This window comes from Crinia signifera, chromosome 12 (genome assembly GCF_055691185.1).
Source record: "Crinia signifera chromosome 12, ASM5569118v1, whole genome shotgun sequence".
NCBI lineage: Eukaryota > Metazoa > Chordata > Amphibia > Anura > Myobatrachidae > Crinia > Crinia signifera.
Genome location: NC_139228.1, coordinates 24286756 through 24309708, shown reverse-complemented (window position 1 = coordinate 24309708; position 22953 = coordinate 24286756). Strand labels below are relative to the sequence as shown.

The window sequence follows — 22953 nt, the reverse complement described above, 5'->3', positions numbered from 1 at the left end:
GCCAGACTGCAAAAGTTCTTAGCCACTTAAATCATGTATATTTCCTCAAAAATCCACCAAGAAATTATAATTTTTTTGTATTACTTATCAAGCATTAAAAGTATTTTAATAATATAATAAAATATATATTTTTAAGCATAAGATACAGGTGTATATATAGGGGGTGTTTTTCATGACTCTACTGCCCAGTAGCGCACGCAGGGGGGGTTTCCGAGTACCCAGAAACCCCCCTAGGAATCTTAGGGCCCTAGTCTGAAAGCTGAGGGTCCCCTCTTTCCAAGGGTACACGAATTTTAAAAATCGGCCCTGGAGAACCACAGATATCTGACTTCAAAGCAGTGGTCCCCATCCAAGCCTGTTAATTGCTGTCCCCAGTCAGATATCTCAGTTTCTGTCTGACTTAGAGTTTTTCTGAGGGTATATTCCAAAAGCTGGGACTCCCCCCTGCTTTTGCCCCTGCTGCCCCTTTCCTTTGTGTCCATAGACCCCCCCCTTCCTCCATTATATAATAACTTACACACACACACACACACACACACACTCACCCACCCCAGCCTTCATTAGCAATAGATCCACCAGTGGTCTGGAATCCTAATAATAGTACCCCACCACCCCTTAAGTAACAAATAAAAAATCTACGGTTCATAACTCCCCCTGTAAAAAAAAAAAAAAAAAACATAGTTTTGCACCCCCTTCCCATTGTATTTTTTATTATTTTGATTTTGACTGATTTGAAGAATGACAGTTGTGAGTATATGTGTATACTGTACAGATGTATCTGGATAGGAAAATTATGAGTTATGTGGGTGGTTCTGTAATATATTAAGCTGCCTGAAGAGGTGAGTTTTCAAGGAAGGTTTGAAGACTGAAGGAAAATCTTATTTTGCATGGGAGGGCATTCCACAAAGTGGGTGCAGCCCAAAAGTCGTGTAACTGTGATTGGAAGCGGGTAATGCATGTGGATGCAGACCGGAGAGGTCAGATAGAGATATACTGTATTAAGATAAGTATAGAGATGTACGTTTGTGTAGTTTGGTTAATAGCCTTATGTGTAAATAAAAGTATTTTATATTGAAAACGGTAGAATCCTTACTTAATAGAGAGACTGACAGAACGGATTAGAAGGTGATGAAGTTGGCTAGGAAGATCAGCCTGCATTCAATATGGGTTATAGTGGTGAGAGTCTGTATTAGGGAAGACCAGTAAGCATAGGCGGATTACCCACGGGGCGGTCGCCCCAGGGCCCTACACATTCTAGGGCCCCCACCCCCACCACCCCACTGCTGCGTCAGTGGCGGGTGGGTGCCAGCGTGTCCCTACGGTGTATATGAGCCGAGGTTCGCCGCGGGGTCCCTGCAGTGGATGGGAACTAGTAGTTCCCACTAGTTCCCATCTGCCGCAGGGACCCCGCTGCTGACCTCACATCCGCCGCAGGGACCCAACGCAGCACCGATCCCCATAAGGTACCGTCCGGGGGGGCGGGGGGTCTGTGTTTGTGTGGACTGTGCCAGCCCGTGGGGGGGGGGGGGGATGGAGTGTGTGTGTGTGGGGGGGGTGGGGCACGAACCGTGTTGCCCAGGGCCCCCACAAACCTTAATCCGGCCCTGCCAGTAAGGAGGCCATTGCAAAAGTCAATGCGGGAAATAATGAGTGCATGGATTAGTGTTTTTGCAGTGTCTTGTATAAGATATGATCGTATTTTGGATATGTTTTTAGATGTATGTACAGTATGAGACATAGACTTTGTGGAACTGATCAGAGTCAAGGATGGCACCTAGGCAGCAAGCTTGTTGGGTTGAGGTGCTAAAAATCGCTTGCAATATCATCAGATTGAGCGGCATGTGCTACCATCCTGAATACGCAATGTGAGTGATTATAAAGTCAGTATCGGCCACAAGATGCCTTACGCTAGCAGTGCGCGCGTGCGTGTATCCTTGTGGCTCACTTATGCCAGGCATCTCATGCTGCATGGCATATTGAGGCTAGATGCATTCATTAACCACAATACACCTAGCATCATAATAGTTTGTTTATTTATTTATTTAATTATTAACAGTTTCTTATATACTGTAGCGCACACATATTCCGCAGCGCTTTACAGAGAATATTTGAACATTCACATTAGTCCCTGCCCCAGTGGAGCTTACACTCTATATTCCCTACCACATGTACGCACACACACAGAAATTCTAGGGTTAATTTTGTTACAAGCCAAATAACCTACCAGTATATTTTTGGATTGTGGGAGGAAACCGGATTACCTGGAGGAAACCCCCGCCCCCCCCCCCCCCCCCGCCGTTAGGGGGGGGGCGCCCCCCCCTCGCCGCCGCCCCGCCAAGCACCCCTACCCCCCTGCCCTGCCGCCTCGCCACCTATGCAAACCCCATCCCCCCACATCCCCCACAGCCTTACCTATCGCGCTGGTCCCGGCGGCTCCGTTCTTCTGCTGAGGACCACCACAAAATGGCCGCCCCCATACAGCAGACAGTTTCAGAGAACTGTGTGCTATATGGGGCGGCCATTTTGTGGTGGTCCTCAGCAGAAGAACAGAGCCGCCGGGACCAGCGCGATAGGTAAGTCTGCTGGGGATTGGGGGGGGGGTTTAACTATAGCACCGCAGCCCCCGGCGCCCCCACATGCACAGCGCCCCCCCCGCGGTGGCGGGGGCTGCGGTGCTATAGTTACGCCGCTGGACCTGGCACTGTATTCTTTACATGCCATGTGGATCATTTAAGCCCAATGGTTTTTTGTTATTTTTTTCCTATAATTTGGGCTAAATAATAAGGTATAGGTTCTTATGTACAGCTGTGCCCAACTTCATGTTTAAGTAATAATTAAGGACACATTATTCTCCCATCATTTGTTTAGTTAAGTCAAAATGATCTGTAAAGGTTTTGTCACAGGGCATTTCCAAAATAAGAACCCATCTCGAAAGATTTGCTATATATAAAATGCATTCTATGAATAATTTTTCAACACATTTAGGTACAGTATGATATTTATATACAGTGTTGAGTAGTATGCGGTCAATCCTATTCCCTGCTGTGTTTTTGCAGCTGTGAGTAAGCCGCACAGGGCGTTATTCAAATGTTTTTCAACAGCATTTTAGCTCGCTATCCCTGGGGGAGGTGATCTGAAATGTGTGAATGTGTGACTAAGGGGGATATTCAGTCCTGGGACACTACTGTCGGGCTGGCCCAACCGCCGTGACCCTGTCTTGTTCTCGGCCGGCTCAACTAAGAATCGGCAGGCGGGATTCAATGTACCGCCTTCCGAATGACAAAAAGGGGGCGTGGCCGCAAGATACGGCCATGGATTGTCAAGCTGCGGTTGGGGAGCTCAACAATCCATGGCCGTTCTCGGCAGAGCAGGCCCGACTGCTTCTAAAGTCGGGTCCATTCTGCCAAGATCTCTGTCCAATGCTGTCGGGAAAGACAGCATTGAAAAGGGCCCGCCGCTATTTTCCCTGTGAGATTGAATACCCTGAGCATAATGAGCGCTACATGCACAAAATGATCAATTGAATATAGTCCTAAGATCTCCCATAATTTTAGATCGGAGGTTGGGCGTGATCTAACAATTGAATACCACCCGTATAATTCTGCCCTTTTACGGATTGTTGGGCACTAAAGAGGAGTGCAAGCTCAGATGCCATTGCCGACACTTACATAATGCGTCAACAGCTCCACACACCCTTGGCCGGGAATAGGATTGACCCCTAAGTAGTTCCTCACACTCTTCCTCCATAAGAGTAGTTTGCCGTTTTCTTCCCATCTGATTTGCATACTAGAGGATTAGATGAGTATATGCTGTTCCAAAATGTATCTTCTTATGTGTATGAGATTAGCTCTTATATGTTACTAGGGGGAACGGTGTTCTTATCTGAGTACAAAACTCATTTGGAGGTATTTTGAATTTGGGTGAAAGACATAAGCCCTCAATAAATTCTCCTGGGTAATCATTCTTATAATGTGCAAGTTAATTGGGTTTATAATATATTTGTAATCAGTCTGCGCAATCCTTTCCTGTACGGTTGAGGGTAAGTTGGTGTTGGTTCCTCTGTAATAGTTATCATGTTATCCCAGGCGTATGGGGAATTGGTGATACCTTTGGGGAGAGATTTCATGATTGCACTCACTTTGTCTGATATTCAAAGTAGGTCATCCAATGTTTTTTTATTTTATTTTAACTCAAGGCTAGGCAACTTCCGACTCTCCGGCTGCTGTGGAACTACACATCCCAGTATGCCCTGACACAATTGTAATAATCTAACAGCAAAACTGTAATTTTTAATTTAATAATGATTTGCCTTTTAATTGCTTTGCCATACAGTTTGCACATTTGCAAACATCCACTTTAAGTGTGTCTGTAACACCAAAAACGAATTTTGTCTAATTCTGAGAAATGTGTATTTTTCTTTATGTAGGTGAAATGAGCCCCATGGTTGTGGAAACCCTAAAGCTTGGAATTGCAATCTTAAATGGTGGCAACACTGTGGTGCAGCAGGTACAGTATTGTGGCTTCCTCTACTGATGTTATGTGTAGCAGGGAGAAACCGTTAGTGCAGTAGCTTAGTGGTTGGTGCACTACATGTACAGGATGTGATGATAGAAGAGGCAACATGGGGGTTAACCCCAGTGTACAATGCCACCACTTATATTCTATCTATAAGATGCAGTCACTGAAATAGGCCAGTCCTAGCAATACCAACCTATTAGCTATATACTATTATGCTTTATTTGTATGGTGCCACAAGGGTTCCGCAGCGTCCAGTTATAGAGTACACAAATAAGCAAAACAAGAAAACAGTGACTTACAGTACATGACAATGTATACAAGGACATGGTATATAAACAGCTGCATCAGCAGACGATACTGAATAAAGCATCAGGGTAGCGGCGTATCACCCAGAGGCAACGGAAACGGCAGCCACGGGGCTCCAAGCCTTGAAGGGGCACCTGCATGTACAGCAGCACCTGTGTGGTTCATACTGTAGATGGATCCAAGTGTGACCACGGCTCTTCCAACGGAGCTCTGCAGCACACCTGTTGCTGCTGCTACATAGATAATCAAACTAAAGGAGCCCATACACTCCCCTCAGAGAAGTCGCATACAATCCCCCTCCAGCCACCCGGGACCCAACCGTGCGGCAGGATCGCATGCATTACATTGCATGCAGCCATTCTGCGTGCGATGTATCGCATGCGATCCCTGTTTCCTGCCAACGGGAGAGAGTCCGTCACGGAGATCATATATGTAGCATGTATGATCTCTGGGTCTGATCTGAGATTGGACATCAGACTAATGCTATTTGGGCCAATTTTACCCAATTTCTCAGCGCGATGAGCTGGAATTGGGTGAAATCTGGCCCAAATTGCATAGTGTATGGGGGCCTTTAAAGTTGCCTCCAGGCAACTGGGATGAACTTACACCCCTGCATCCGGGGGTTAGAAAACTGATGGAATTGATGCTGATAGGGTTATTAAATAGAAGATACTTTAAATAAAAGTAGAAGAAGCACATGAGGGAAGAGGGTTTGTGTCAGAGATGTAACTATGGGAGGCAATGGAGTCATCTGCCGCTGGGCTTCTGCTCCCAAGGGGGCACCTCTCCTCCCCTCTGAGTGAATCAATTAATGGAAAGCCATCGATACCACTTCTATAGCTGACTCCCCCTCCTATCATGATTTTAGCAACTGTCACACCCTGTGATAGAATCCTATTTAAAGATTCCATTGTACAGTAAATGGACCAGGCAGCTGCACAGGGCTGATTTTCTACTGCAAAATTCTTTTTATTTTATTTACAGAAAATGTTAGACTACCTAAAAGAGAAAAAAGATGCCGGCTTTTTCCAGAGCCTGTCTGGCCTTATGATGTCATGCAGGTGAGTAAGTTTCTCTCATTCTCCATGGAGATATTCTACACCATACTGTGGCCTTGGCATAATGTAGTGCTGTTATTGTATATCGCTAAGCAAGCTTTGCTCACGATCATATACAACACTAAGTATGTCACAGTGACTAACGCTACAAGACAAGGTAATGTACTCCAGCCCACGCGCTTACCCTACATGGTGCACTAAGCACAACGATGAGCATTACTCTTGACTAACAATACAAATCTCAATGAGAGATGTCAGTTCATTTGAGGCTGATTCTCATTCTGTGTCTATAGTGTTCTCGACTTGAATGCGTTTGAAAGACAGAATAAAGCGGAAGGCCTTGGAATGGTCACAGAAGAGGGAACACGTACGTATGAGGAATCTATTTCCCTTTTAAAATAAAAACACTTCAGCAATAAATTGAGCAAAGTCAAGTTCTTTGGCCAACAGAGATTGAATTGTGATTTCTCTGAGATTTGAATATGCATATTATGGTTCAGATTTAGGGCCTTACTCTGGTCGCACGGACCAGAATATTCACAGGGTCTCCTTATGGCGGGCGTAGGCAAATGCACAGGGTCATTTAAGTGCATGTGCATATGCCGGGTGCGTGAGGCCACGGCGAACAGGGCATTCACCGGGCTCGCGCACCCAAGTGTGCGGGCAGGGGGCATTGATGGGGCGGCGGGCCGGGGCATTTGCATATGAGAAATCCCAGCGTTTCATGGGCGTTCCCATGCGAATGCCCCGATGACATGAGGGGCGGCCAGCTGACATCACCGGATATCAGCTGCCCGCCCACTTCCTCCAGAGCGGCCATGCATATGTAAGTGACTTGAGAGTCACTTTTATATGCGTGCACCTTCGCCATCATGCGATGGTCGCCGACTATCGAATGATGTCTGTGGATCCCACTGGGCTGCGAATGGACGTTACTATGTAACATCCATTCGCAGGTCCTGCGAGGGAATAGCCCTTGCGAATGGGTGGCAGCCCTGCGAACCAACCAGAAGTTTGTGGAAAGTATTTAATAAACTCTGGATTCCGTGAATCCCAGCTCTGATATTCCAAAAATGGTGCAGAATGTTCTATAAAGCCAGACAAGCTGTAGAGCCCTCCAAGAGCGAAGTCCTAGGTGAATTGATCTAATATTTCAATCAGTGAAAGTTGACATGACATCTGTAAAATACTTGGGGCTCAAAAGCCGCCCAGTACATCGCTGGAGGCAGTGATCCAGAACTAGTCCTCCCATCCATTTTTCTGAGTGTTTTGTCACAGCCTGATTGTGCTCTCACATCACTGACCAGGTAAAGAATGCATTACGGTCCGTTTTGTTATTTGTCGCTCATCTGTACTGACGGTACAACTGACATCATTCGTCACCAGCAACTTACTGTCCCTTTTCTTCTATCCTTCCTTTACGCAGTCATTGTCCGGGAGCGAGGTAGGTGACGCTTCTGCTTTAAGATAAATGCCTCGCTAATTACATTTTATTCCAGGCATTTGTCATGCGTAGGGCTGCTGCATGCTCACACAGTGATAAACTAGCAGACCAACTTCATCTTATCAGTGCACGCTTGTAGACATTAATTATCTGCTCATCGCTGATTATTCAGCTCTTACCTTTTTGCTGCTGCTTTTCTCTCATTAATTCTATGTTTCTTTGTGTATTTGTTACTCCATGTTGAATACAGTACATGCACAATAGACCAATTCAAAAAACCACATAAATGTTCACCTTATACCGTGCATGCAGTTACTAATAATTTCATTATAACGTCTGTAGAACATTGTACATTGTTTCTATAGAATATGCGTAAATATATATAAAAGCACAGCTTTCTATATTTATTCTATCTTGGTTAAGCACCATTAGACTGGCATCCGAAAATCTGTAGAGCGAGATGTAATAGGATGATCCTTGCACCAGTTGGAGAAAAGAGCCACATCAAATGCTTATTGAAGTTGCTATTCCATATGTATTCAACAGAATTACAAATATATAGTTGGTTAACTTCATATATTGTCATGTGATGTACAAGCCTGAGAAATCTGATGAAGGCCAACATCTTCATAAACTGGGCCTGGGACGTTGGTGAATTCTTATGAATTTTCTGAAGTTCGAAGTCATAAAAATAGATAAAGAGGAACCGTTTGATAAAATAACACATAAAAGTATGTTTTTCATTGATTTATGGATCAAAATGATCTAGCATTAAATGTATGTGTCTGAAATGTGAACATACAGCAGTGGCTTTAATAGAACGTTTATAAAATAGTTTTACTCGTTCAACACATTGGCATTGAGGTAATTCCCCCTTACAGAACTTGTAGCTATTGGTGGATTTTTTTATATACACCCCTCGACACAGATCCTGGTAATAGATTTCTATTATATTAAGACCTAGATTTTCAAAATGTGGAACTTCTACCACCACCATTTTTTCTGTAGTCTTGTGTGTTTGGAGTTCTTCAAGCTTGAGCAATTTGCTAATTCAGCATACTTCTAATGCTTGGCACATTTCCCAAAGGGGCGTAAATTAGCCCAAAAATGTTTTTGTGCAACAATGTTCCTTTTGTTAGGTTCTGAAAGATTGGGGGAGTAACTGATGGAGAGCCCAAACTTAAGACAACGGGCAAACTCTTAAAGCTTGAGATATCTGATGCAAAACATGCACATCAAGCGAGAGACCTCTCTTTTGCAGTATACTCCGTATTCTCGAGACATCTAAAGGGAGCACTCCAAAAATCTTTTTTTTATTTTTGTGTTTATGATGGATAAATAGGAAACAGCACAACGAAATTCTCATTCTTTAAGTTGTTTGAACGCATGTATGACCTCCTTTCAGTTTGTGTTGACCATGCTGTCTAGATGTTCGTGTTAACAACCAGTACCCAGCTACTAACAGAGGATAATGTGATTTTTCGGTAAAATGTCTCCGTGGTGCCTTTATTGTCTTAAAATGTCTTCACACTAATTGTCTTTCCAAGGTGAGAAGGTTTTACAGAACGATGAATTCACAAGAGACCTCTTTAGGTTCCTGCAACTTCTATGTGAAGGACACAACAATGGTAAGCTATTTATTGGCACAAACTGTCCTTTATGAGTAGCCGAAAGTGGAATTGGAAGTGAACATAGGAAGCCAAAGCCCTATATTATCTACCTGCCTTCTTGTGCAAATTAATTGAAACAAGCAATGAAAAAAACATTATTTTGATTTTTCACCTTGAATTTTATTTCAAACAACATTTTAGTAGTTTGTATGATCTCCTTTGTTTTTCAAAAGCATTTTTACATGGTTTGGCTTAGAATCCAACAAATTGGAACAGTCGTTCATGATTTTATGGTCATGGTACCGCACTTTAATCAGTGCCTCAATCCGCTTCACTTTCATCATACAGTCCTTTCCTCTAAGGCAGCGCTTGCAAATAGTCCACAGATTTTCAATGGGATTCGTGTCTTGTGAGTTCCCAGGACAGTCTATTCGCTTTATATTCTTTCCAGCCATGAAATTCTTGACCATTTTGGATGTATGGCATGGGAGAATGATCCTGTTGGAAGATGGCTGATCCACCCGGGAATGGTTTTTCCAGCTCTGAAACCACTTTGCTTTGAAGAATATCGATATACTTCGCTGAGAGCATCATACCATCAACTGGCTTCAAGCTCCCAACACCACCGCAGATAAAGCATCCCCAAACATTTTCTTTTCTGGCTGTTTCACACACTTATCAATGTGACCATCGCTGATCTACTCTACGGTTGATCTTCGAACATGTTGACTTCTCTGTCCCTGTAAGAAATGGCTTTCATCACTGAAGATATCCTTCTGCCAGTTTTCCTTGGTCCAGTTTTTATATTTCTGAGCCCATTTGTAACACTTTTCTTTCATAGTTTTTTTGAGCAGCTGTTGTTCCAACTGCTAGAAGTTTCCTGCGCACTGTAGATGAGCTAAACTGTATTCCTATTTCTTTCAAATCCATATTCAAGGCATCACTTGTTTTTCTAGGGTCCTTTTTGCTTTGGAAGTCAAATTATTATTTTTCGGAAGATGGAAATAGATTAAGTATCAAAAACAAAACAAAAAATCACCTCTTGTTTCAATACATTTGCATAAGGGTGATGGTCCTCCTAGTAATGGTACTATAGATAGGGGACCCATAATGTGTGCTGTAGAGGACTCACGTACAGATGTGTCGTCAAACATCTAGCCTGAATATGCAATGTACCACGAGCTGGCGAAAGGGAGCAGGCAGTTCCCGTTCAACTCTGTTAATGCTGCAAGGTTTGTTTTTTTGGCCGAAAGCACAAGCACACCTTGCTGATTAAATTGATAGGCAGCATACATGCCCATATTCTGTGTGTGTGATTGCGGTTGTATTGCATAGGATATGCTTGGTTACACTGTAACGTAGCATTTTGTATGCAGATACAACTGCAGTCCCACCCAGAATATAGACATATCATTTTAATCAGCGATGCAAAGAGTATGCATTTTAAAAGTCACAGAAATGTAAATAATTAATTTATACTTCTACTTATTTGCTCTAAATTGGATATGATATGAAAGATATACTGTTCAATACATCGGTACCAAAGACTGCTAAGCTGTATTTCTTGCATATATTTTTCAGACTTCCAAAACTTCCTCAGAACCCAGATGGGTAATACAACCACCGTAAATATTATCATTAGCACAGTGGATTACCTACTCCGTCTCCAGGTAACCAGAAGGTCTTTTCTTTTTGAACAATTAAAGTTTTTTCACTTGCCGTTTGTTCCATCCTGCGTTGATATTGCAGACACACACACACACACACACACACACACACACACACTATACAGTGGATACAGTAGCTGCAGGTGGTAACTACACACATGTGACATATGATCCTAGACATAAGACAATATTCACCATTCAGTGATTTCAATAACATTAAAACTAAATGTGGGAAAAAAAATATTACAATATTTCACTGCTAGGAAAAGAAGAACAAAAAAAAAGCAATCACCATGAAACATGAATATTAGCAACAAGAGAAATCTCCGCTAAAGCTGCTCTGTGCCAGTTTGTTTAATCAACAGGTTTATTGTGGTTTGGCCCGAGATCTCACAATGGGAATTTGATTCCCTGTATAATGCATGTGGGTATTTTACATCTGCTACTGTTTAGCATCAGAAATGTTATATTATTTTCAGTTAGCTGGAAATGCATGTGGTGCTTGTTGAACGTACAGCTCAAAACTGTAGGGTGTGGGAGGATTTCCCAGGCAAAGACACATTTAGGAGGATTTTTAGTAAGAGGGAATGTTAAGAAACAGAATATAATGTTGAAAACTGACACACTGGCTGTTATCCAATTACAAGAGATTATTTTGGCTGGAAGTATTGGCTGTTATTGCGATGTTAGCCCGATGGTCATTATCAAGCTATCCGATTATAGCCTTTGTTTTTCCTGCAGCAGCCTTATGGCCCCTACATACGGAGCGATTTCAGGGCAATCTGACTAGATCGCTTAGAAAATGTCCCTACGTCGCTCTGTATGTAAGGGCCATAGCGATATCGCGTCAATATCGCCCGGCAATTAATATCGAGCATGCTGGATAAATCTATAATCCCTGGTCAGGGCCAGTGACTGATCGCTCAGCATGCTGACACAGCACTGTATGCTGAGCGATCTAGCATTGCTCGGAACGCTCAGCAAATCTCCCCTTGGGTAGGCCCCTTTAGTGCAGACTCTGTTGGCAGGTGGGGCAGTCCAGGATCCTGACCTCAGCTGCACTGCGCTCCCTAATACTTCCTACAGCCAAGCAACCCTTACCCTGGCTCTCTTACTGCATCACCAGTGGAACAGTAGCTGTCACATGTGACAGCCTCAGCCAATAAAATTCAGCCTTCTTTTTATTGGCTGTTGGTGTCTACAGAGACAGCTACGGCTCCAACCTGCTATTGTTTTGGTGAAGCCAGCCAATAACAATCAGCCTGATTGATTTGCCTGTGGCTGGCTTTTGCAAAACGTCCAACGTGATTAACTGGTAGGGTGTCCGAGATTAACTGGTTGATTGCGACTTTGCCCCTTTGCTTTCTCCTTAGGAATCGATCAGCGACTTCTACTGGTACTACTCAGGGAAGGAGGTGATTGATGAATCCGGACAGCATAACTTTTCTAAGTCTTTGGCTGTAACCAAGCAAATATTTAATTCTCTCACAGAATACATTCAGGTAAGACTAGAGCTCTGTTTTACAAATTGTATGTTGTCCACTTGCTTTCACTTCATGTGTCCACTAGGTACGCTTGTGAGCAGGGCCTCATACCTTTGACTGTCTGTAAATACCCAGTTTGTTTGATCACTGTCTCCTATTGTAAAGCGGAATATGCTGCGCTATATAAGAAACTGTTAATAAATATTAAAATATTAGTACAGTGTTTCCTATCCTCAGTCATCAAGACCCACTTGATGGTTAAAGCAACATCATTTAGATACTAATTTATTCACCTCTGCTCAAGTATTCAGTGCAAAATTATCTTGGGTGGGGGGGGGGGGATTTTAAATTGTTCGCACTGGGAGCCAAATTGTCTAGAAACTGTCTTGCAAACCCCCATGCCCTAACTTAACTAACAGAGATCTGTTCAGTTGGATCTGTGCCTCTTCTGTAGCGGGCACAAGCAGCAGTGCCCAGGAAGCAGCTGTTGGGGATGTCCTGCTGAGGCAGCTGTTGCTGTCAATGAGGAACGGTAGAGCCATACAGAGACACACAGGAGAGACTTGTCACTCATCTCTTTGCTGCAGAGTGCTGCTACTGGGAGGGGATCATTTTGCTGGCCACGCCCTCTCCCTCTCACTGGCATCACAGTGGAGGTAGCTGCAACTCTGGATACCCCACTGGCTCCCCCTTAGATAAAGGCAAAGTAGGGTTTAGCAGTGTATGTTTTAGTGGCTGGTACACTATAGATGGCATGTGAATTCTCCATAACAGTCCTTTTACCACTGTTACAAATTTAAGGCCCTGCCAATATATATGTGTGTGTGTGTGTGTGTGTGTAGAAATATGTAACTGCCATATAGTGTCAGGGGCATTATGGTGTGCGGCGTAAAGTGTAAGGGACCTTGCAGTATGTGGCATTATGTGTAAGTGGCATTATGGTGTGTGGGGTAATGTGTACGTAGCACTATTGTTTGTGGTGTATAGTGTAAGTGGAACTATGGTATGTGGTGTATAATGTAAGTGGCAATATAATGTGTGTGGCATTATGGGTGGGGGGGGGGGGCGTCAGAAACTATTTTGGCAGGGGGGAGCAAATATTTAAAGAAAAGTGGGGTCAAAACAAAGGCAGAAATTTGTCTGAATACCTTGAATTTCACTTACAAAAATAATAATGATGTCTACAGTATCCGTCATTTATGTGTAAGTTGATTAATAGTTCATGTACTGACTTCTATTCTTCTAAATCATTTTGGAATTATGCTTTAGAGAGCACAAAGCAATTACGAATATTAAATCATCCTCCCTCCACTTTAAAGCTACAACAAATAATAAGAAATCTATGAATGGTAGTTGTTCCCCAGCAGCTGTCCATGTGGGTGAAGACATCTGCTCTGCGTTTTATCTGCATCCAGGAGACCTGGCGCACACAATACACTGAGTATAGTGTTGACTGCCAGGAAGCTGCTTTCATGGAATTCTCCAACAGATCTTTTCTTGATGCCTACAATCTGCACAGGAGCAGCAATTCGTTTGTTTATGCTGCGTTGACCGTTAACGACTGCTCATTGCACATCACAGCCGCACAATCTTCCGACACAGCCACCAAAGCGTTTCATGCAATGCTGAGTTTCACTTTTTCCCTGATAAGCCAGACAGGGTAAATCAGTGCATATTACGGCACATCTGTCCAAGGAAGTTTCTTCTTTCATATAATGTCATTCAAAAGATACTATTTTATATAAGCTGTTAATGCATTTTCAGGATATCCCGGTTCTACTGAGCTTGGTCTTGACAAACTTCAAATAGGAAAAAAAAAAATTATAATTGTAAACCCCCCCCAAGTAATAGTTTGTTGCATATATTTTAGCAACAATAACATATCTAGTTACTTATCTATTAGAAATATGCATAAATCACCCTTATTAAATGAAAGTGGAGGTTGGAGGCTGCGGGAAATGGGGTGTCCCTTCAGGCCCTACGGAGAGGTGGGCGAGCCTCCCGCATTCACCTCCTCTGCTGGTCAAATACTAGCAATCGCAACTCTTCTGGAAGGGGGTGGGGCTAAAAGGCAAATAATACATTTTGTAATATTGTAGCCCCACCCCCTTCTCACGAATTGTGGCTTTTACCTGTGATGGTACAGGGCTTGCAGGTGTCAGACTCCATCCCCCTACCTGCGAAGTGCAGGTGAACGTCTCCTCTTCGGACAAACAAGAAACCCCATATTGCAGGCACCAACATTGGTATCAATGCTTGCAACACGTTCAAAAATATATTGTTGTTAATGTTATATAGGATTAGTTCGCAACAAGCATTGACATGCCCATATATGGAGCTAGACACGACCTTTGGGAAAAGTATGACTCGTCCCCTCAGCGGTGTACGCAAATTTCCCCGATTCTAGTTTTTAAAAGTAGGCCAGTACGCCTTACAGAAAGTTACCTGCAAACTTGTATTTGTTTGGTAATGAGACAAATCTCATATTTTCACAAAATTACGCTAAAACCATTAAAAAAATTGCTCCATGGTATAAATTAAGATTAATGTGTTAGATGTACTTAAATGTTCTGCCTGGCACATGTAGGGTGCATGCCTACTTTCCTCACTGGGCAGTCACCTCTAGATTCTAGGCTAGCAGAAATGAAAACATGGGAATACATCACATCAATGGGTACATTTACAGGGTTTGAACCCCCTGGCTGTTCTGCAGCGGTTTATTGGGGGAAATGAAATCCTGCAAATGAACTAAGAATAGATCAGTGTTTTTCAACCACTGTGCAGTGGCACACTATTGTGTCTTGAGCTGTTCTCAAGTGTGCCCCCAGTTCTAGAGATACCCAAACCAGTTCACCGTCACCACCAGTTCAACTGATATTTACTGGTCTCTTCTTTTCATGTAAAGGGCCAATTTTATTTTTGTTACCTGTTGGCAGTGGCGGCTCCTGCCCCCCCTCAGACTTAAGGGGGGCTGCAATTCCCTGGGTTCTGCTCATTGCAAACAGTCATTAATTATTTGCAGGTTATTAGTTTGATTTGCGCTGTACACGTTTTTGAATGCAGTTACTGTAAATAAATGATGTACTTATATGCATACAAACACAGGTACAGAGCACACTTTTAGTAACTTTAATATTAATTAAAGTACACAAAATAATACTCTTAATAAAGATCTACACACAAATAGTATTAAAATAAAATAAACTTCCATGCACCTCTCTGGTGCAATGCATACCTTCCTTCAGCTGCATCACACTGACTCACTGAAGTCTGGGCATGCTCACTGCAGAGGATTTGCTTCTGCTGGGCTGCACAGACAGCAGCCCACAGAAGCACTGTAGCTCTGGAGATTTGCACAGAATGGCTTCCTGCTGGAAAGCTATTGCTCTCATTGCTCCATGTACTGACAGCCCAAGAAGGGGAGGAGCTTCCAGCTCTGTGTATGATGAGCAGTAGCAGCTTCCAATAGTAGGAAACTACTACATGCTGAACTCCTCCCCACAGGGTTGGGCTGTTGCTGTGTCTGCTTCATGGAGCCTGGTGAGAGGAGGTTACCAGCATGATAGAGACACAGCCAGCAAGCACCAGAGCTCTGGAGGTGTGTGTGTGTGTGTGTGGGGGGGGGGGGGGGGGGGTGCTGCCTCTCTGTGTCTCTGGTGTTGGGATTTTGACTGGAGGGGCTGCAGCCCTATAGCAGGAGCCTCCTCTGCCTGTTGGGGACCAGTGTGATTGTTTTTTATATGGATCCCCAATAGGTTTGTTTTTTTTCCTGTGGGGGCCTATGTGTTTTGCCCTGTGTGCATCTCATGGTGTGCCTTGGCAATTTTAAAATCTTATTTAGTGTGCCGCAAGGTAAAAAGGTTGAAAATCACTGAGCTAAGCAGTTACCACAATCTGACCAATCCATGCAGAAACATTGATTACTGTGGAGAATGTCCAGGAGTGACCTCGCTGTTGCATGTCAGTTTGTAGTTTTGCAAGGATCATGTGTGAAAAAAGTAATGGTAGGTGCAATGTTTCTTGACATATTTGTTCATCTTGATTGGTGCGACACTCACTCTGTCGCTTCCATTTGCAGGGCCCATGTATAGGGAACCAGCAGAGCTTGGCACACAGCAGGCTCTGGGATGCCGTAGTTGGGTTCCTCCACGTCTTTGCAAACATGCAGATGAAGCTCTCGCAGGTAATATTTTAGTACATTCGATTTAGTTGTTTGTTTTATTTTTAGCTACATTTTCCACGTGGCTTATTTTGCTAAAAATTAGAAATTTCAATTCCACGTGTTCATGCCATAGGTTTTAGATCCGCAGATGTCTTCACACTATACAAAGGACAGAGAATAGGATGTGGAATTATTTTTGTTTCTTGCACGTTAAACACTGTATATTCTTCTCTGGAGTATATCCAACAATCTATAAAAGTAGGAAAATAGATCCAAAGGGTCTAGACATTTACGGTTATAACAAACAAACCACAGTACTCGCAAATACGGTATGTAAATATCGTTTAATAGAACATATCATAGTCTACATCAGGGGTAGCCAACTCCAGTCCTTGAGAGCTACCAACAGGTTAAGTTTTCCAGCTCACCTCGCAGGTGGACAGGTGCACTCATTACTGATTAACACATTTGAAAAGATCCACAGTTGGAGCTAAATACTTCACTTGTGATTCTGTGAGGAGACCTGGCAAACATTAACTGTTGGTAGCTCTGGACTGGAGTTGGCTACCCCTGATCTACATTGATCATACTTAAATTCTTAGTTGAGTTCCAGATGAAGAGCGGTTGGTTAGGCTTAGGCCTGACAGTGTATTCTATAGCATTCAAGGTGATATAACAGAATGGCGGGGACAATACATCGGTGCTGTCATGTGGGGGTGGGGCCAAATGTCAATAAAAAAAAAAAACAGGCCTCACATATACTTCGGCCCACCGTGTACCGTCTAAATGAGCCCTATGACCAATCTCTGCCTTTGCACAGGAGTAAATAAAGCAATGGGTGTGTGAACCATGGCAAGGATTGGGAAGCAATGGATTATAATGATGATGTTAAAGTAAACCTCCCCTGGTCTTATGCTTCTCTCTGGGGCTCTCAATGAAAATGCCTGCATCCTAACTGTCAGGCTCTGGTGCTGTTGCATAGCCAATCGGCAAAGGGTCACTTCTAGTGCTAAGAGGAAATGTTGATGGCTCCAGGGAAGGGATGACAACCAATTTACTATAATGATTTGCTAATCCAGTGTGCCCCCAGATCTAGAGATGCCCAAACTAGTTTACAGCCACCGCCAGTTCAACTGTTATTTACTGGGCTCTTCTTTTCATATAAAGGGCCAATGTATTTTATTTTTGTTACCTGTGGGGACCAATGTGATTGTTTTTTATATGGGGGCCAATAGGTTTGATTTTTTCCTGTGAGGGCCAGTGTCTTTTGCCCTGTGGGGAATCTCGTGGTGTGCCTTGGCAATTTTAAAATCTTAATTTAGTGTGCCGCAAGGTAAAAAGGTTGAAAATCACTGTGCTAAGTAATAAATTACCCAAGTGAGGTGGTAATTTGTGATGCATGGAATCATTTGCTAATGTATTTTTTTTTAAGTAATTTTAAATCAAAAGGATTGATCTCTTTGGTCATATCTTGTCATATACCCTTTGTACGTGGTTGCTCATCTAGAAGAACCTCCCGTTGGAATATACCTCCACTGACCATCCTGGGGTGGTTTTGAGTTACATAAGGTTGTAATGTGAGGGGATTCCAGCACGGATAGGTATCATTTTTGGCTTTAACATCATCATTATAATCCATTGCTTCCCAATCCTTGCCATGGTTCACACACCCATTGCTTTATTTACTCCTGTGCAAAGGCAGAGATTGGTCATAGGGCTCATTTAGACGGTACACGGTGGGCCGAAGTATATGTGAGGCCTGTTTTTTTTAATTGACATTTGGCCCCACCCCCACATGACAGCACCGATGTATTGTCCCCGCCATTCTGTTATCTCATCTCAGGAGCACAACAACTCTGTCATCCAGTGATGCTGCCATAGCTGCAGAGCCAGTGGTGCTGGCCATGTCGGCCCACTTCTACTGCATTTTTCACTATTCGTTCCCACTCCTCCCCTGGTCTTATGCTTCTCTCTGGGGCTCTCAATGAAAATGCCTGCATCCTATCTGTCAGGCTCTGGTGCTGTTGCGTAGCCGATCGGCAAAGGGTCACTTCTAGTGCTAAGAGGAAATGTTGATGGCTCCAGGGAAGGGATGACAACCAATTTACTATTATTGAAAAATAAGGGGGCTAAGAAATTAATCTTTAATGTGTGAAATCTCATAAGTCCAAGCAAAACAGTGTATATTTATATGAGTAGTATAAGCTTAGTTTGGTTTCTTTCTGGTGCTTTATAATGGACTACATCCAGAATTACATTTTGCTTAAGCTAGGACGTCACTGGTTGCCTATCTATGTTCTGCAGACTTCAATTGAACAGTGACCCAAGTGACAGCATTGTAACGGCTAATAATAGAATACTTGGCATGTCTCACACATAAGAATAACATCAGGTGTATTCATACAAAACTGATAAGTTTTTCAGTAAAAATGTTCCTTTAAATGAAGCAAAATAAATGTTACTACGTGGGAGACTGTAGCGATCGGCACTAACAGCTGCTTTATTTAGATTTATTAATCAAAGTAAATGCTGTTTCGCCTGATGATCCGCTTTATATTACTTTTCACACCTCTGTGCCCACCACTGAGCAATAATTATCCATAAATAGCTCAGGAAATGGAGATCTAATAGCAAAGGCAGTTACAAGTGTGGGGTAACACTGACATTAATCCAGTCTTATTGCAGCTAGTAATAAATGGGGGCAATTCAATTATTCCATATGCACCCAACAAGGGAACAATTGAATTGCTTCAATGGGTGCCCATTACGTTTGAGCACCCAGTAAACAATGGCATTCCTCTCCATGTATCTAGTTTTATTTTCAGCCCTGAAATAATATAATTTTATGAAGAAAACACCCTAAATACTCCACCGCCTTGTGCATTGTGGGAACCATGACAGAAACAAAATGACAAAATACAAAATAAAAGATGGCCCCATCCGAATGAGAGTGCAAACAAAAAAGTGCCGAAGATACATTACTTACATACATACATACATACATACATGCGGTAGCAGAATAGGAATGTTAGCAGCTGTTTTGAATCCGTGCTCATGCATAAACGCACTGTGTTCCTGCAGGAAGCTAATAACCAAACACACTGAATTCCTGATGATGTAGCTGATGGTTTATAGTGTTGGGGCGGTTTGTACGATGAGTTGTTAATGTCGCTTTCTGACTATTTAATTCTTCTCCTTCAGGACTCTAGTCAGATTGAACTGCTTAAGGAACTTCTAGATCTCCTGCAAGACATGGTGGTGATGCTGTTGTCTCTCCTAGAAGGTACAGTAGTTATAGAGTTCTTTATCTGTAGTGTCTCTGATACTGTTGCATCCATTTTGCAGTAGGAAGAAAACATGCTATTGAGGAACACACACATCTCCCATTACAACCAATGTAACCGAAGAAGTTACTGAGTGCAGATGCCGTTGGGTTCTTTGCAGCAAAGATAATAAATGAAGAATTTATTGCGGCATAGAGAAACGGAGAATTGTAACAATAGGCTTTTGTTCCCCAGTGGACTTATTATGCATTTGTTAATATCAAATATCAGGAGCACAGGAGGTGTAGTGTGCACAGATCACTATCACTGGATATCATTTGTCATAACTCTGTTTATTTCCAATCAATAATACGTAAACTGCTGAACATCAAATTATGGATTAAACGCCAGCTGTCTTCTCTGCCAAAGATGAATCAAATCCATCTTATTAGCATTATGCTAACTATATTTGCATATACTTTGCATTTTAATTACTCATTCCCTCCAGCATACCATTTTCTGTAAACTCTGTATATGACTTAATACTGTTTAGATCATATTCATTTGTAAGATTTACAGAACAAAAAGTTTATCTTCTTATTGTTTTAATAGTCAACACTTACGAAAACTAGGGTAGAGCAGTGAGTTTGCCTGGCTAATCTGCCCCCCTCTGTCGTTCACTTTAGAGGGGGAGGACAGGGACGGACACTGAGCTGGAGCAGGGGTATGCCCAGCGTTTGAAGGGCGTCCACTTGAATCTATGGGCGTTCCCCTGGGTACGTAGGTGGGCCGAGGCCTGCTTGGGGCGTGCGGCTGATATCATAACATGTACCCCATACACATGCCCACCCCGTATTTGACCATCGAATGATTTCTGTCCCCTTCGGATGCAGGCGAGGGGCTGTGTTCTCGGACACATTCCCTTACCGAGGGGATGCGGGTGGCGCTGGTGGGGGCTGGGTATTCTTGCATGTGGCGCATAACACCCAGACATCCAATAGTTAGTTCAGTTTAGAGAATCCAATGTCATTTTGTAAAACACAGCCTGTAGAGTGAGAGCTAGAAGTGGATTGGTTATTGCTTTATATCGCTCCACTTAATCTTTCCCCGTGTTTTGTTAAATCACCCCCCCCCCCATGTAACTCAGGTGCACGTCTAACTACATCCTACTTTTCAAGACACTAAACGTAACCGCTTTAGATCTCTAACTGGAAGTCATTGCTGATCGATTATCTCGAAGTGGGGATACGTAATCCATCAGGTGCTGTTGGAGGTTACAAATTCTTGTCTAGAACATTTCAACACCACTTTGTGGTACAGAGAATATTTAAGTCTTTGCTAGGTTTAAAGGTTTATAAGCATTTGTTATTGAGAATATATTTATGGTCTTATGGGTTTATTTAGAGTCTTGATATACAATTCTTTACGTATTGTAGGCTAGATTTGGATTTGTTTCATTGAAACCGTATTCGTTATTATTTTACAGGCAATGTCGTAAATGGGACTATCGGAAAACAAATGGTTGATACACTTGTAGAATCCTCCAGCAATGTTGAAATGATATTGAAGTTCTTTGATATGTTCCTGAAGTTGAAAGACCTAACGAGCTCGGACACATTCAAGGAATATGACCCAGAAGGGAAGGGTATTATCTCAAAGAAGGAGTTCCAAAAAGCCATGGAAGGGCAAAAACAATATGCTCAGTCCGAAATTGAATTCCTCCTCTCCTGTGCTGAAGCAGATGAGAATGACATGTTTAACTATATGGAATTTGTAGACCGATTTCATGAACCAGCAAAAGACATTGGTTTTAATGTGGCCGTTTTGTTGACCAATCTTTCAGAACATATGCCAAATGATTCTCGGCTCCAGTGTTTGTTAGATCCGGCAAACAGTGTACTGAACTACTTTTCACCATACTTGGGCCGTATTGAAATAATGGGTGGTGCAAAAAGAATAGAGAGAGTATATTTTGAGATCAGTGAGTCAAGTCGAACACAATGGGAGAAACCACAAGTCAAAGAGTCCAAGAGACAGTTTATTTTTGACGTGGTCAATGAGGGGGGAGAACAGGAAAAGATGGAACTGTTTGTTAACTTTTGTGAGGATACCATTTTTGAGATGCAGTTGGCTTCCCAGATCTCCGAGTCAGACACAGCTGAAAGACCTGAGGAGGAAGAAGAGGAACAACCTCACCACATGATTGAAGTTGGTGAAGAAGATGAGGAAGAGCAGTCTTTAGAATCTTCATCAGCTTTTATTGTAGCTTGCACAGGACTGAAGAAAAATACTTCCAACTTCTTGAAAATGCTAACTTTGAAAAATGTTGGTAAACAGTTTCGGAAAGTGAAAAAAATGACGATTAAGGAACTAGTGAAGGTCTTCATCTCATTTTTCTGGACGCTGTTTGTTGGTTTGTTCCAGTTTGTGTTTACCATAATATGGGGAATATTCCAAATTCTTTGGAGTACAGTGTTTGGTGGGGGATTAGTTGAAGGGGCCAAAAATATTAAAGTCACCAAAATTTTAGGAGACATGCCTGATCCTACACAATTTGGCATCCATGACGATGTCTTGGAAGCTGAAAAGGCAGATGCCCATGAACACTCTTCATCCGCAGAGCTCGCCCGTCTAAAAGGAGACAAGGGAGATATGGACATGACTGATATCTTTGGCATACAGGCTAAAAAAGAAGGTTCTAAGCATGGACAAGAAATTGGTCTTGGTGATTACGCCGAGACTGCTGCTACGGAAAACACAACGAGTTTGGAGAACGCTGTCCGCAAGAAGAAAAAAGCTCTCGTGAGTAGATTAAAATCATATTACCATTTACTGTTGGCACACTGTATTGTCCTCCGCAAAGCATCCTCTGTGCCCTGTTTTTATTATTATTTAGAATACCAACTCTTAATATATTATCCTCATTTGCAGGACATTACCTCAAGTGGAGACGTCCGTTAAACTTTTGTTGCTTTCTTGGGGTTGTTCACTGTTGATCTCTTGATTATTCCAAGGGAAACATCAAAAGAGAAGAAGTGTCTAGCAATGTTGTGCTCCAAGAACACAGCAGTTTTTCATGTATTTTCAAAAACATCTTCTACAACTGTATTGAAACTGGAGCTGGCAGTCTTTCCTCCCCCTGATTGTCTAAAAGAATTAATGAAGCAGGCCTTGCTAGTTAGTTATGCATGTTAGTTGGCAGATGCTCTGTTGTGCTGCCTGAAGGCAACAGTTAATGTCTATTTTCATTTGAAAAATCCACATTCCTGCCATGGTTCTTTACAGTAAGAAGAACATTAGACAAGAGACAAGCTACTGTATATCTGACAGGGGGAACACTTTGATGTTCCCGGTCCACAGAGATGGAGGGGAAGGCAGTCAACTTGTTTATTTACTAGTGTAAAGGCCACATGCATGTAGAAGGCCAGCGAATCCGAACAC

General features: G+C 42.7%; 1 protein-coding gene across 13 annotated transcripts in view; it reads left to right on the top strand.

Annotated features, from left to right (window-relative positions):
- The window catches only part of RYR3 (ryanodine receptor 3), a 527067-nt gene that overhangs the window by 445423 nt on the left and 58691 nt on the right, over positions 1-22953 (top strand). For all 13 annotated transcript variants that reach the window (XM_083167836.1, XM_083167846.1, XM_083167845.1 and 10 more), the window contains 10 exons: positions 4427-4506; positions 5809-5885; positions 6176-6249; positions 7309-7326; positions 8874-8954; positions 10518-10606; positions 11977-12105; positions 16166-16270; positions 19451-19532; positions 20999-22314. In XM_083167836.1, coding sequence (XP_083023962.1) covers positions 4427-4506; positions 5809-5885; positions 6176-6249; positions 7309-7326; positions 8874-8954; positions 10518-10606; positions 11977-12105; positions 16166-16270; positions 19451-19532; positions 20999-22314 — 2051 coding nt within the window. The remainder of the gene's footprint in view (positions 1-4426; positions 4507-5808; positions 5886-6175; positions 6250-7308; positions 7327-8873; positions 8955-10517; positions 10607-11976; positions 12106-16165; positions 16271-19450; positions 19533-20998; positions 22315-22953) is intronic.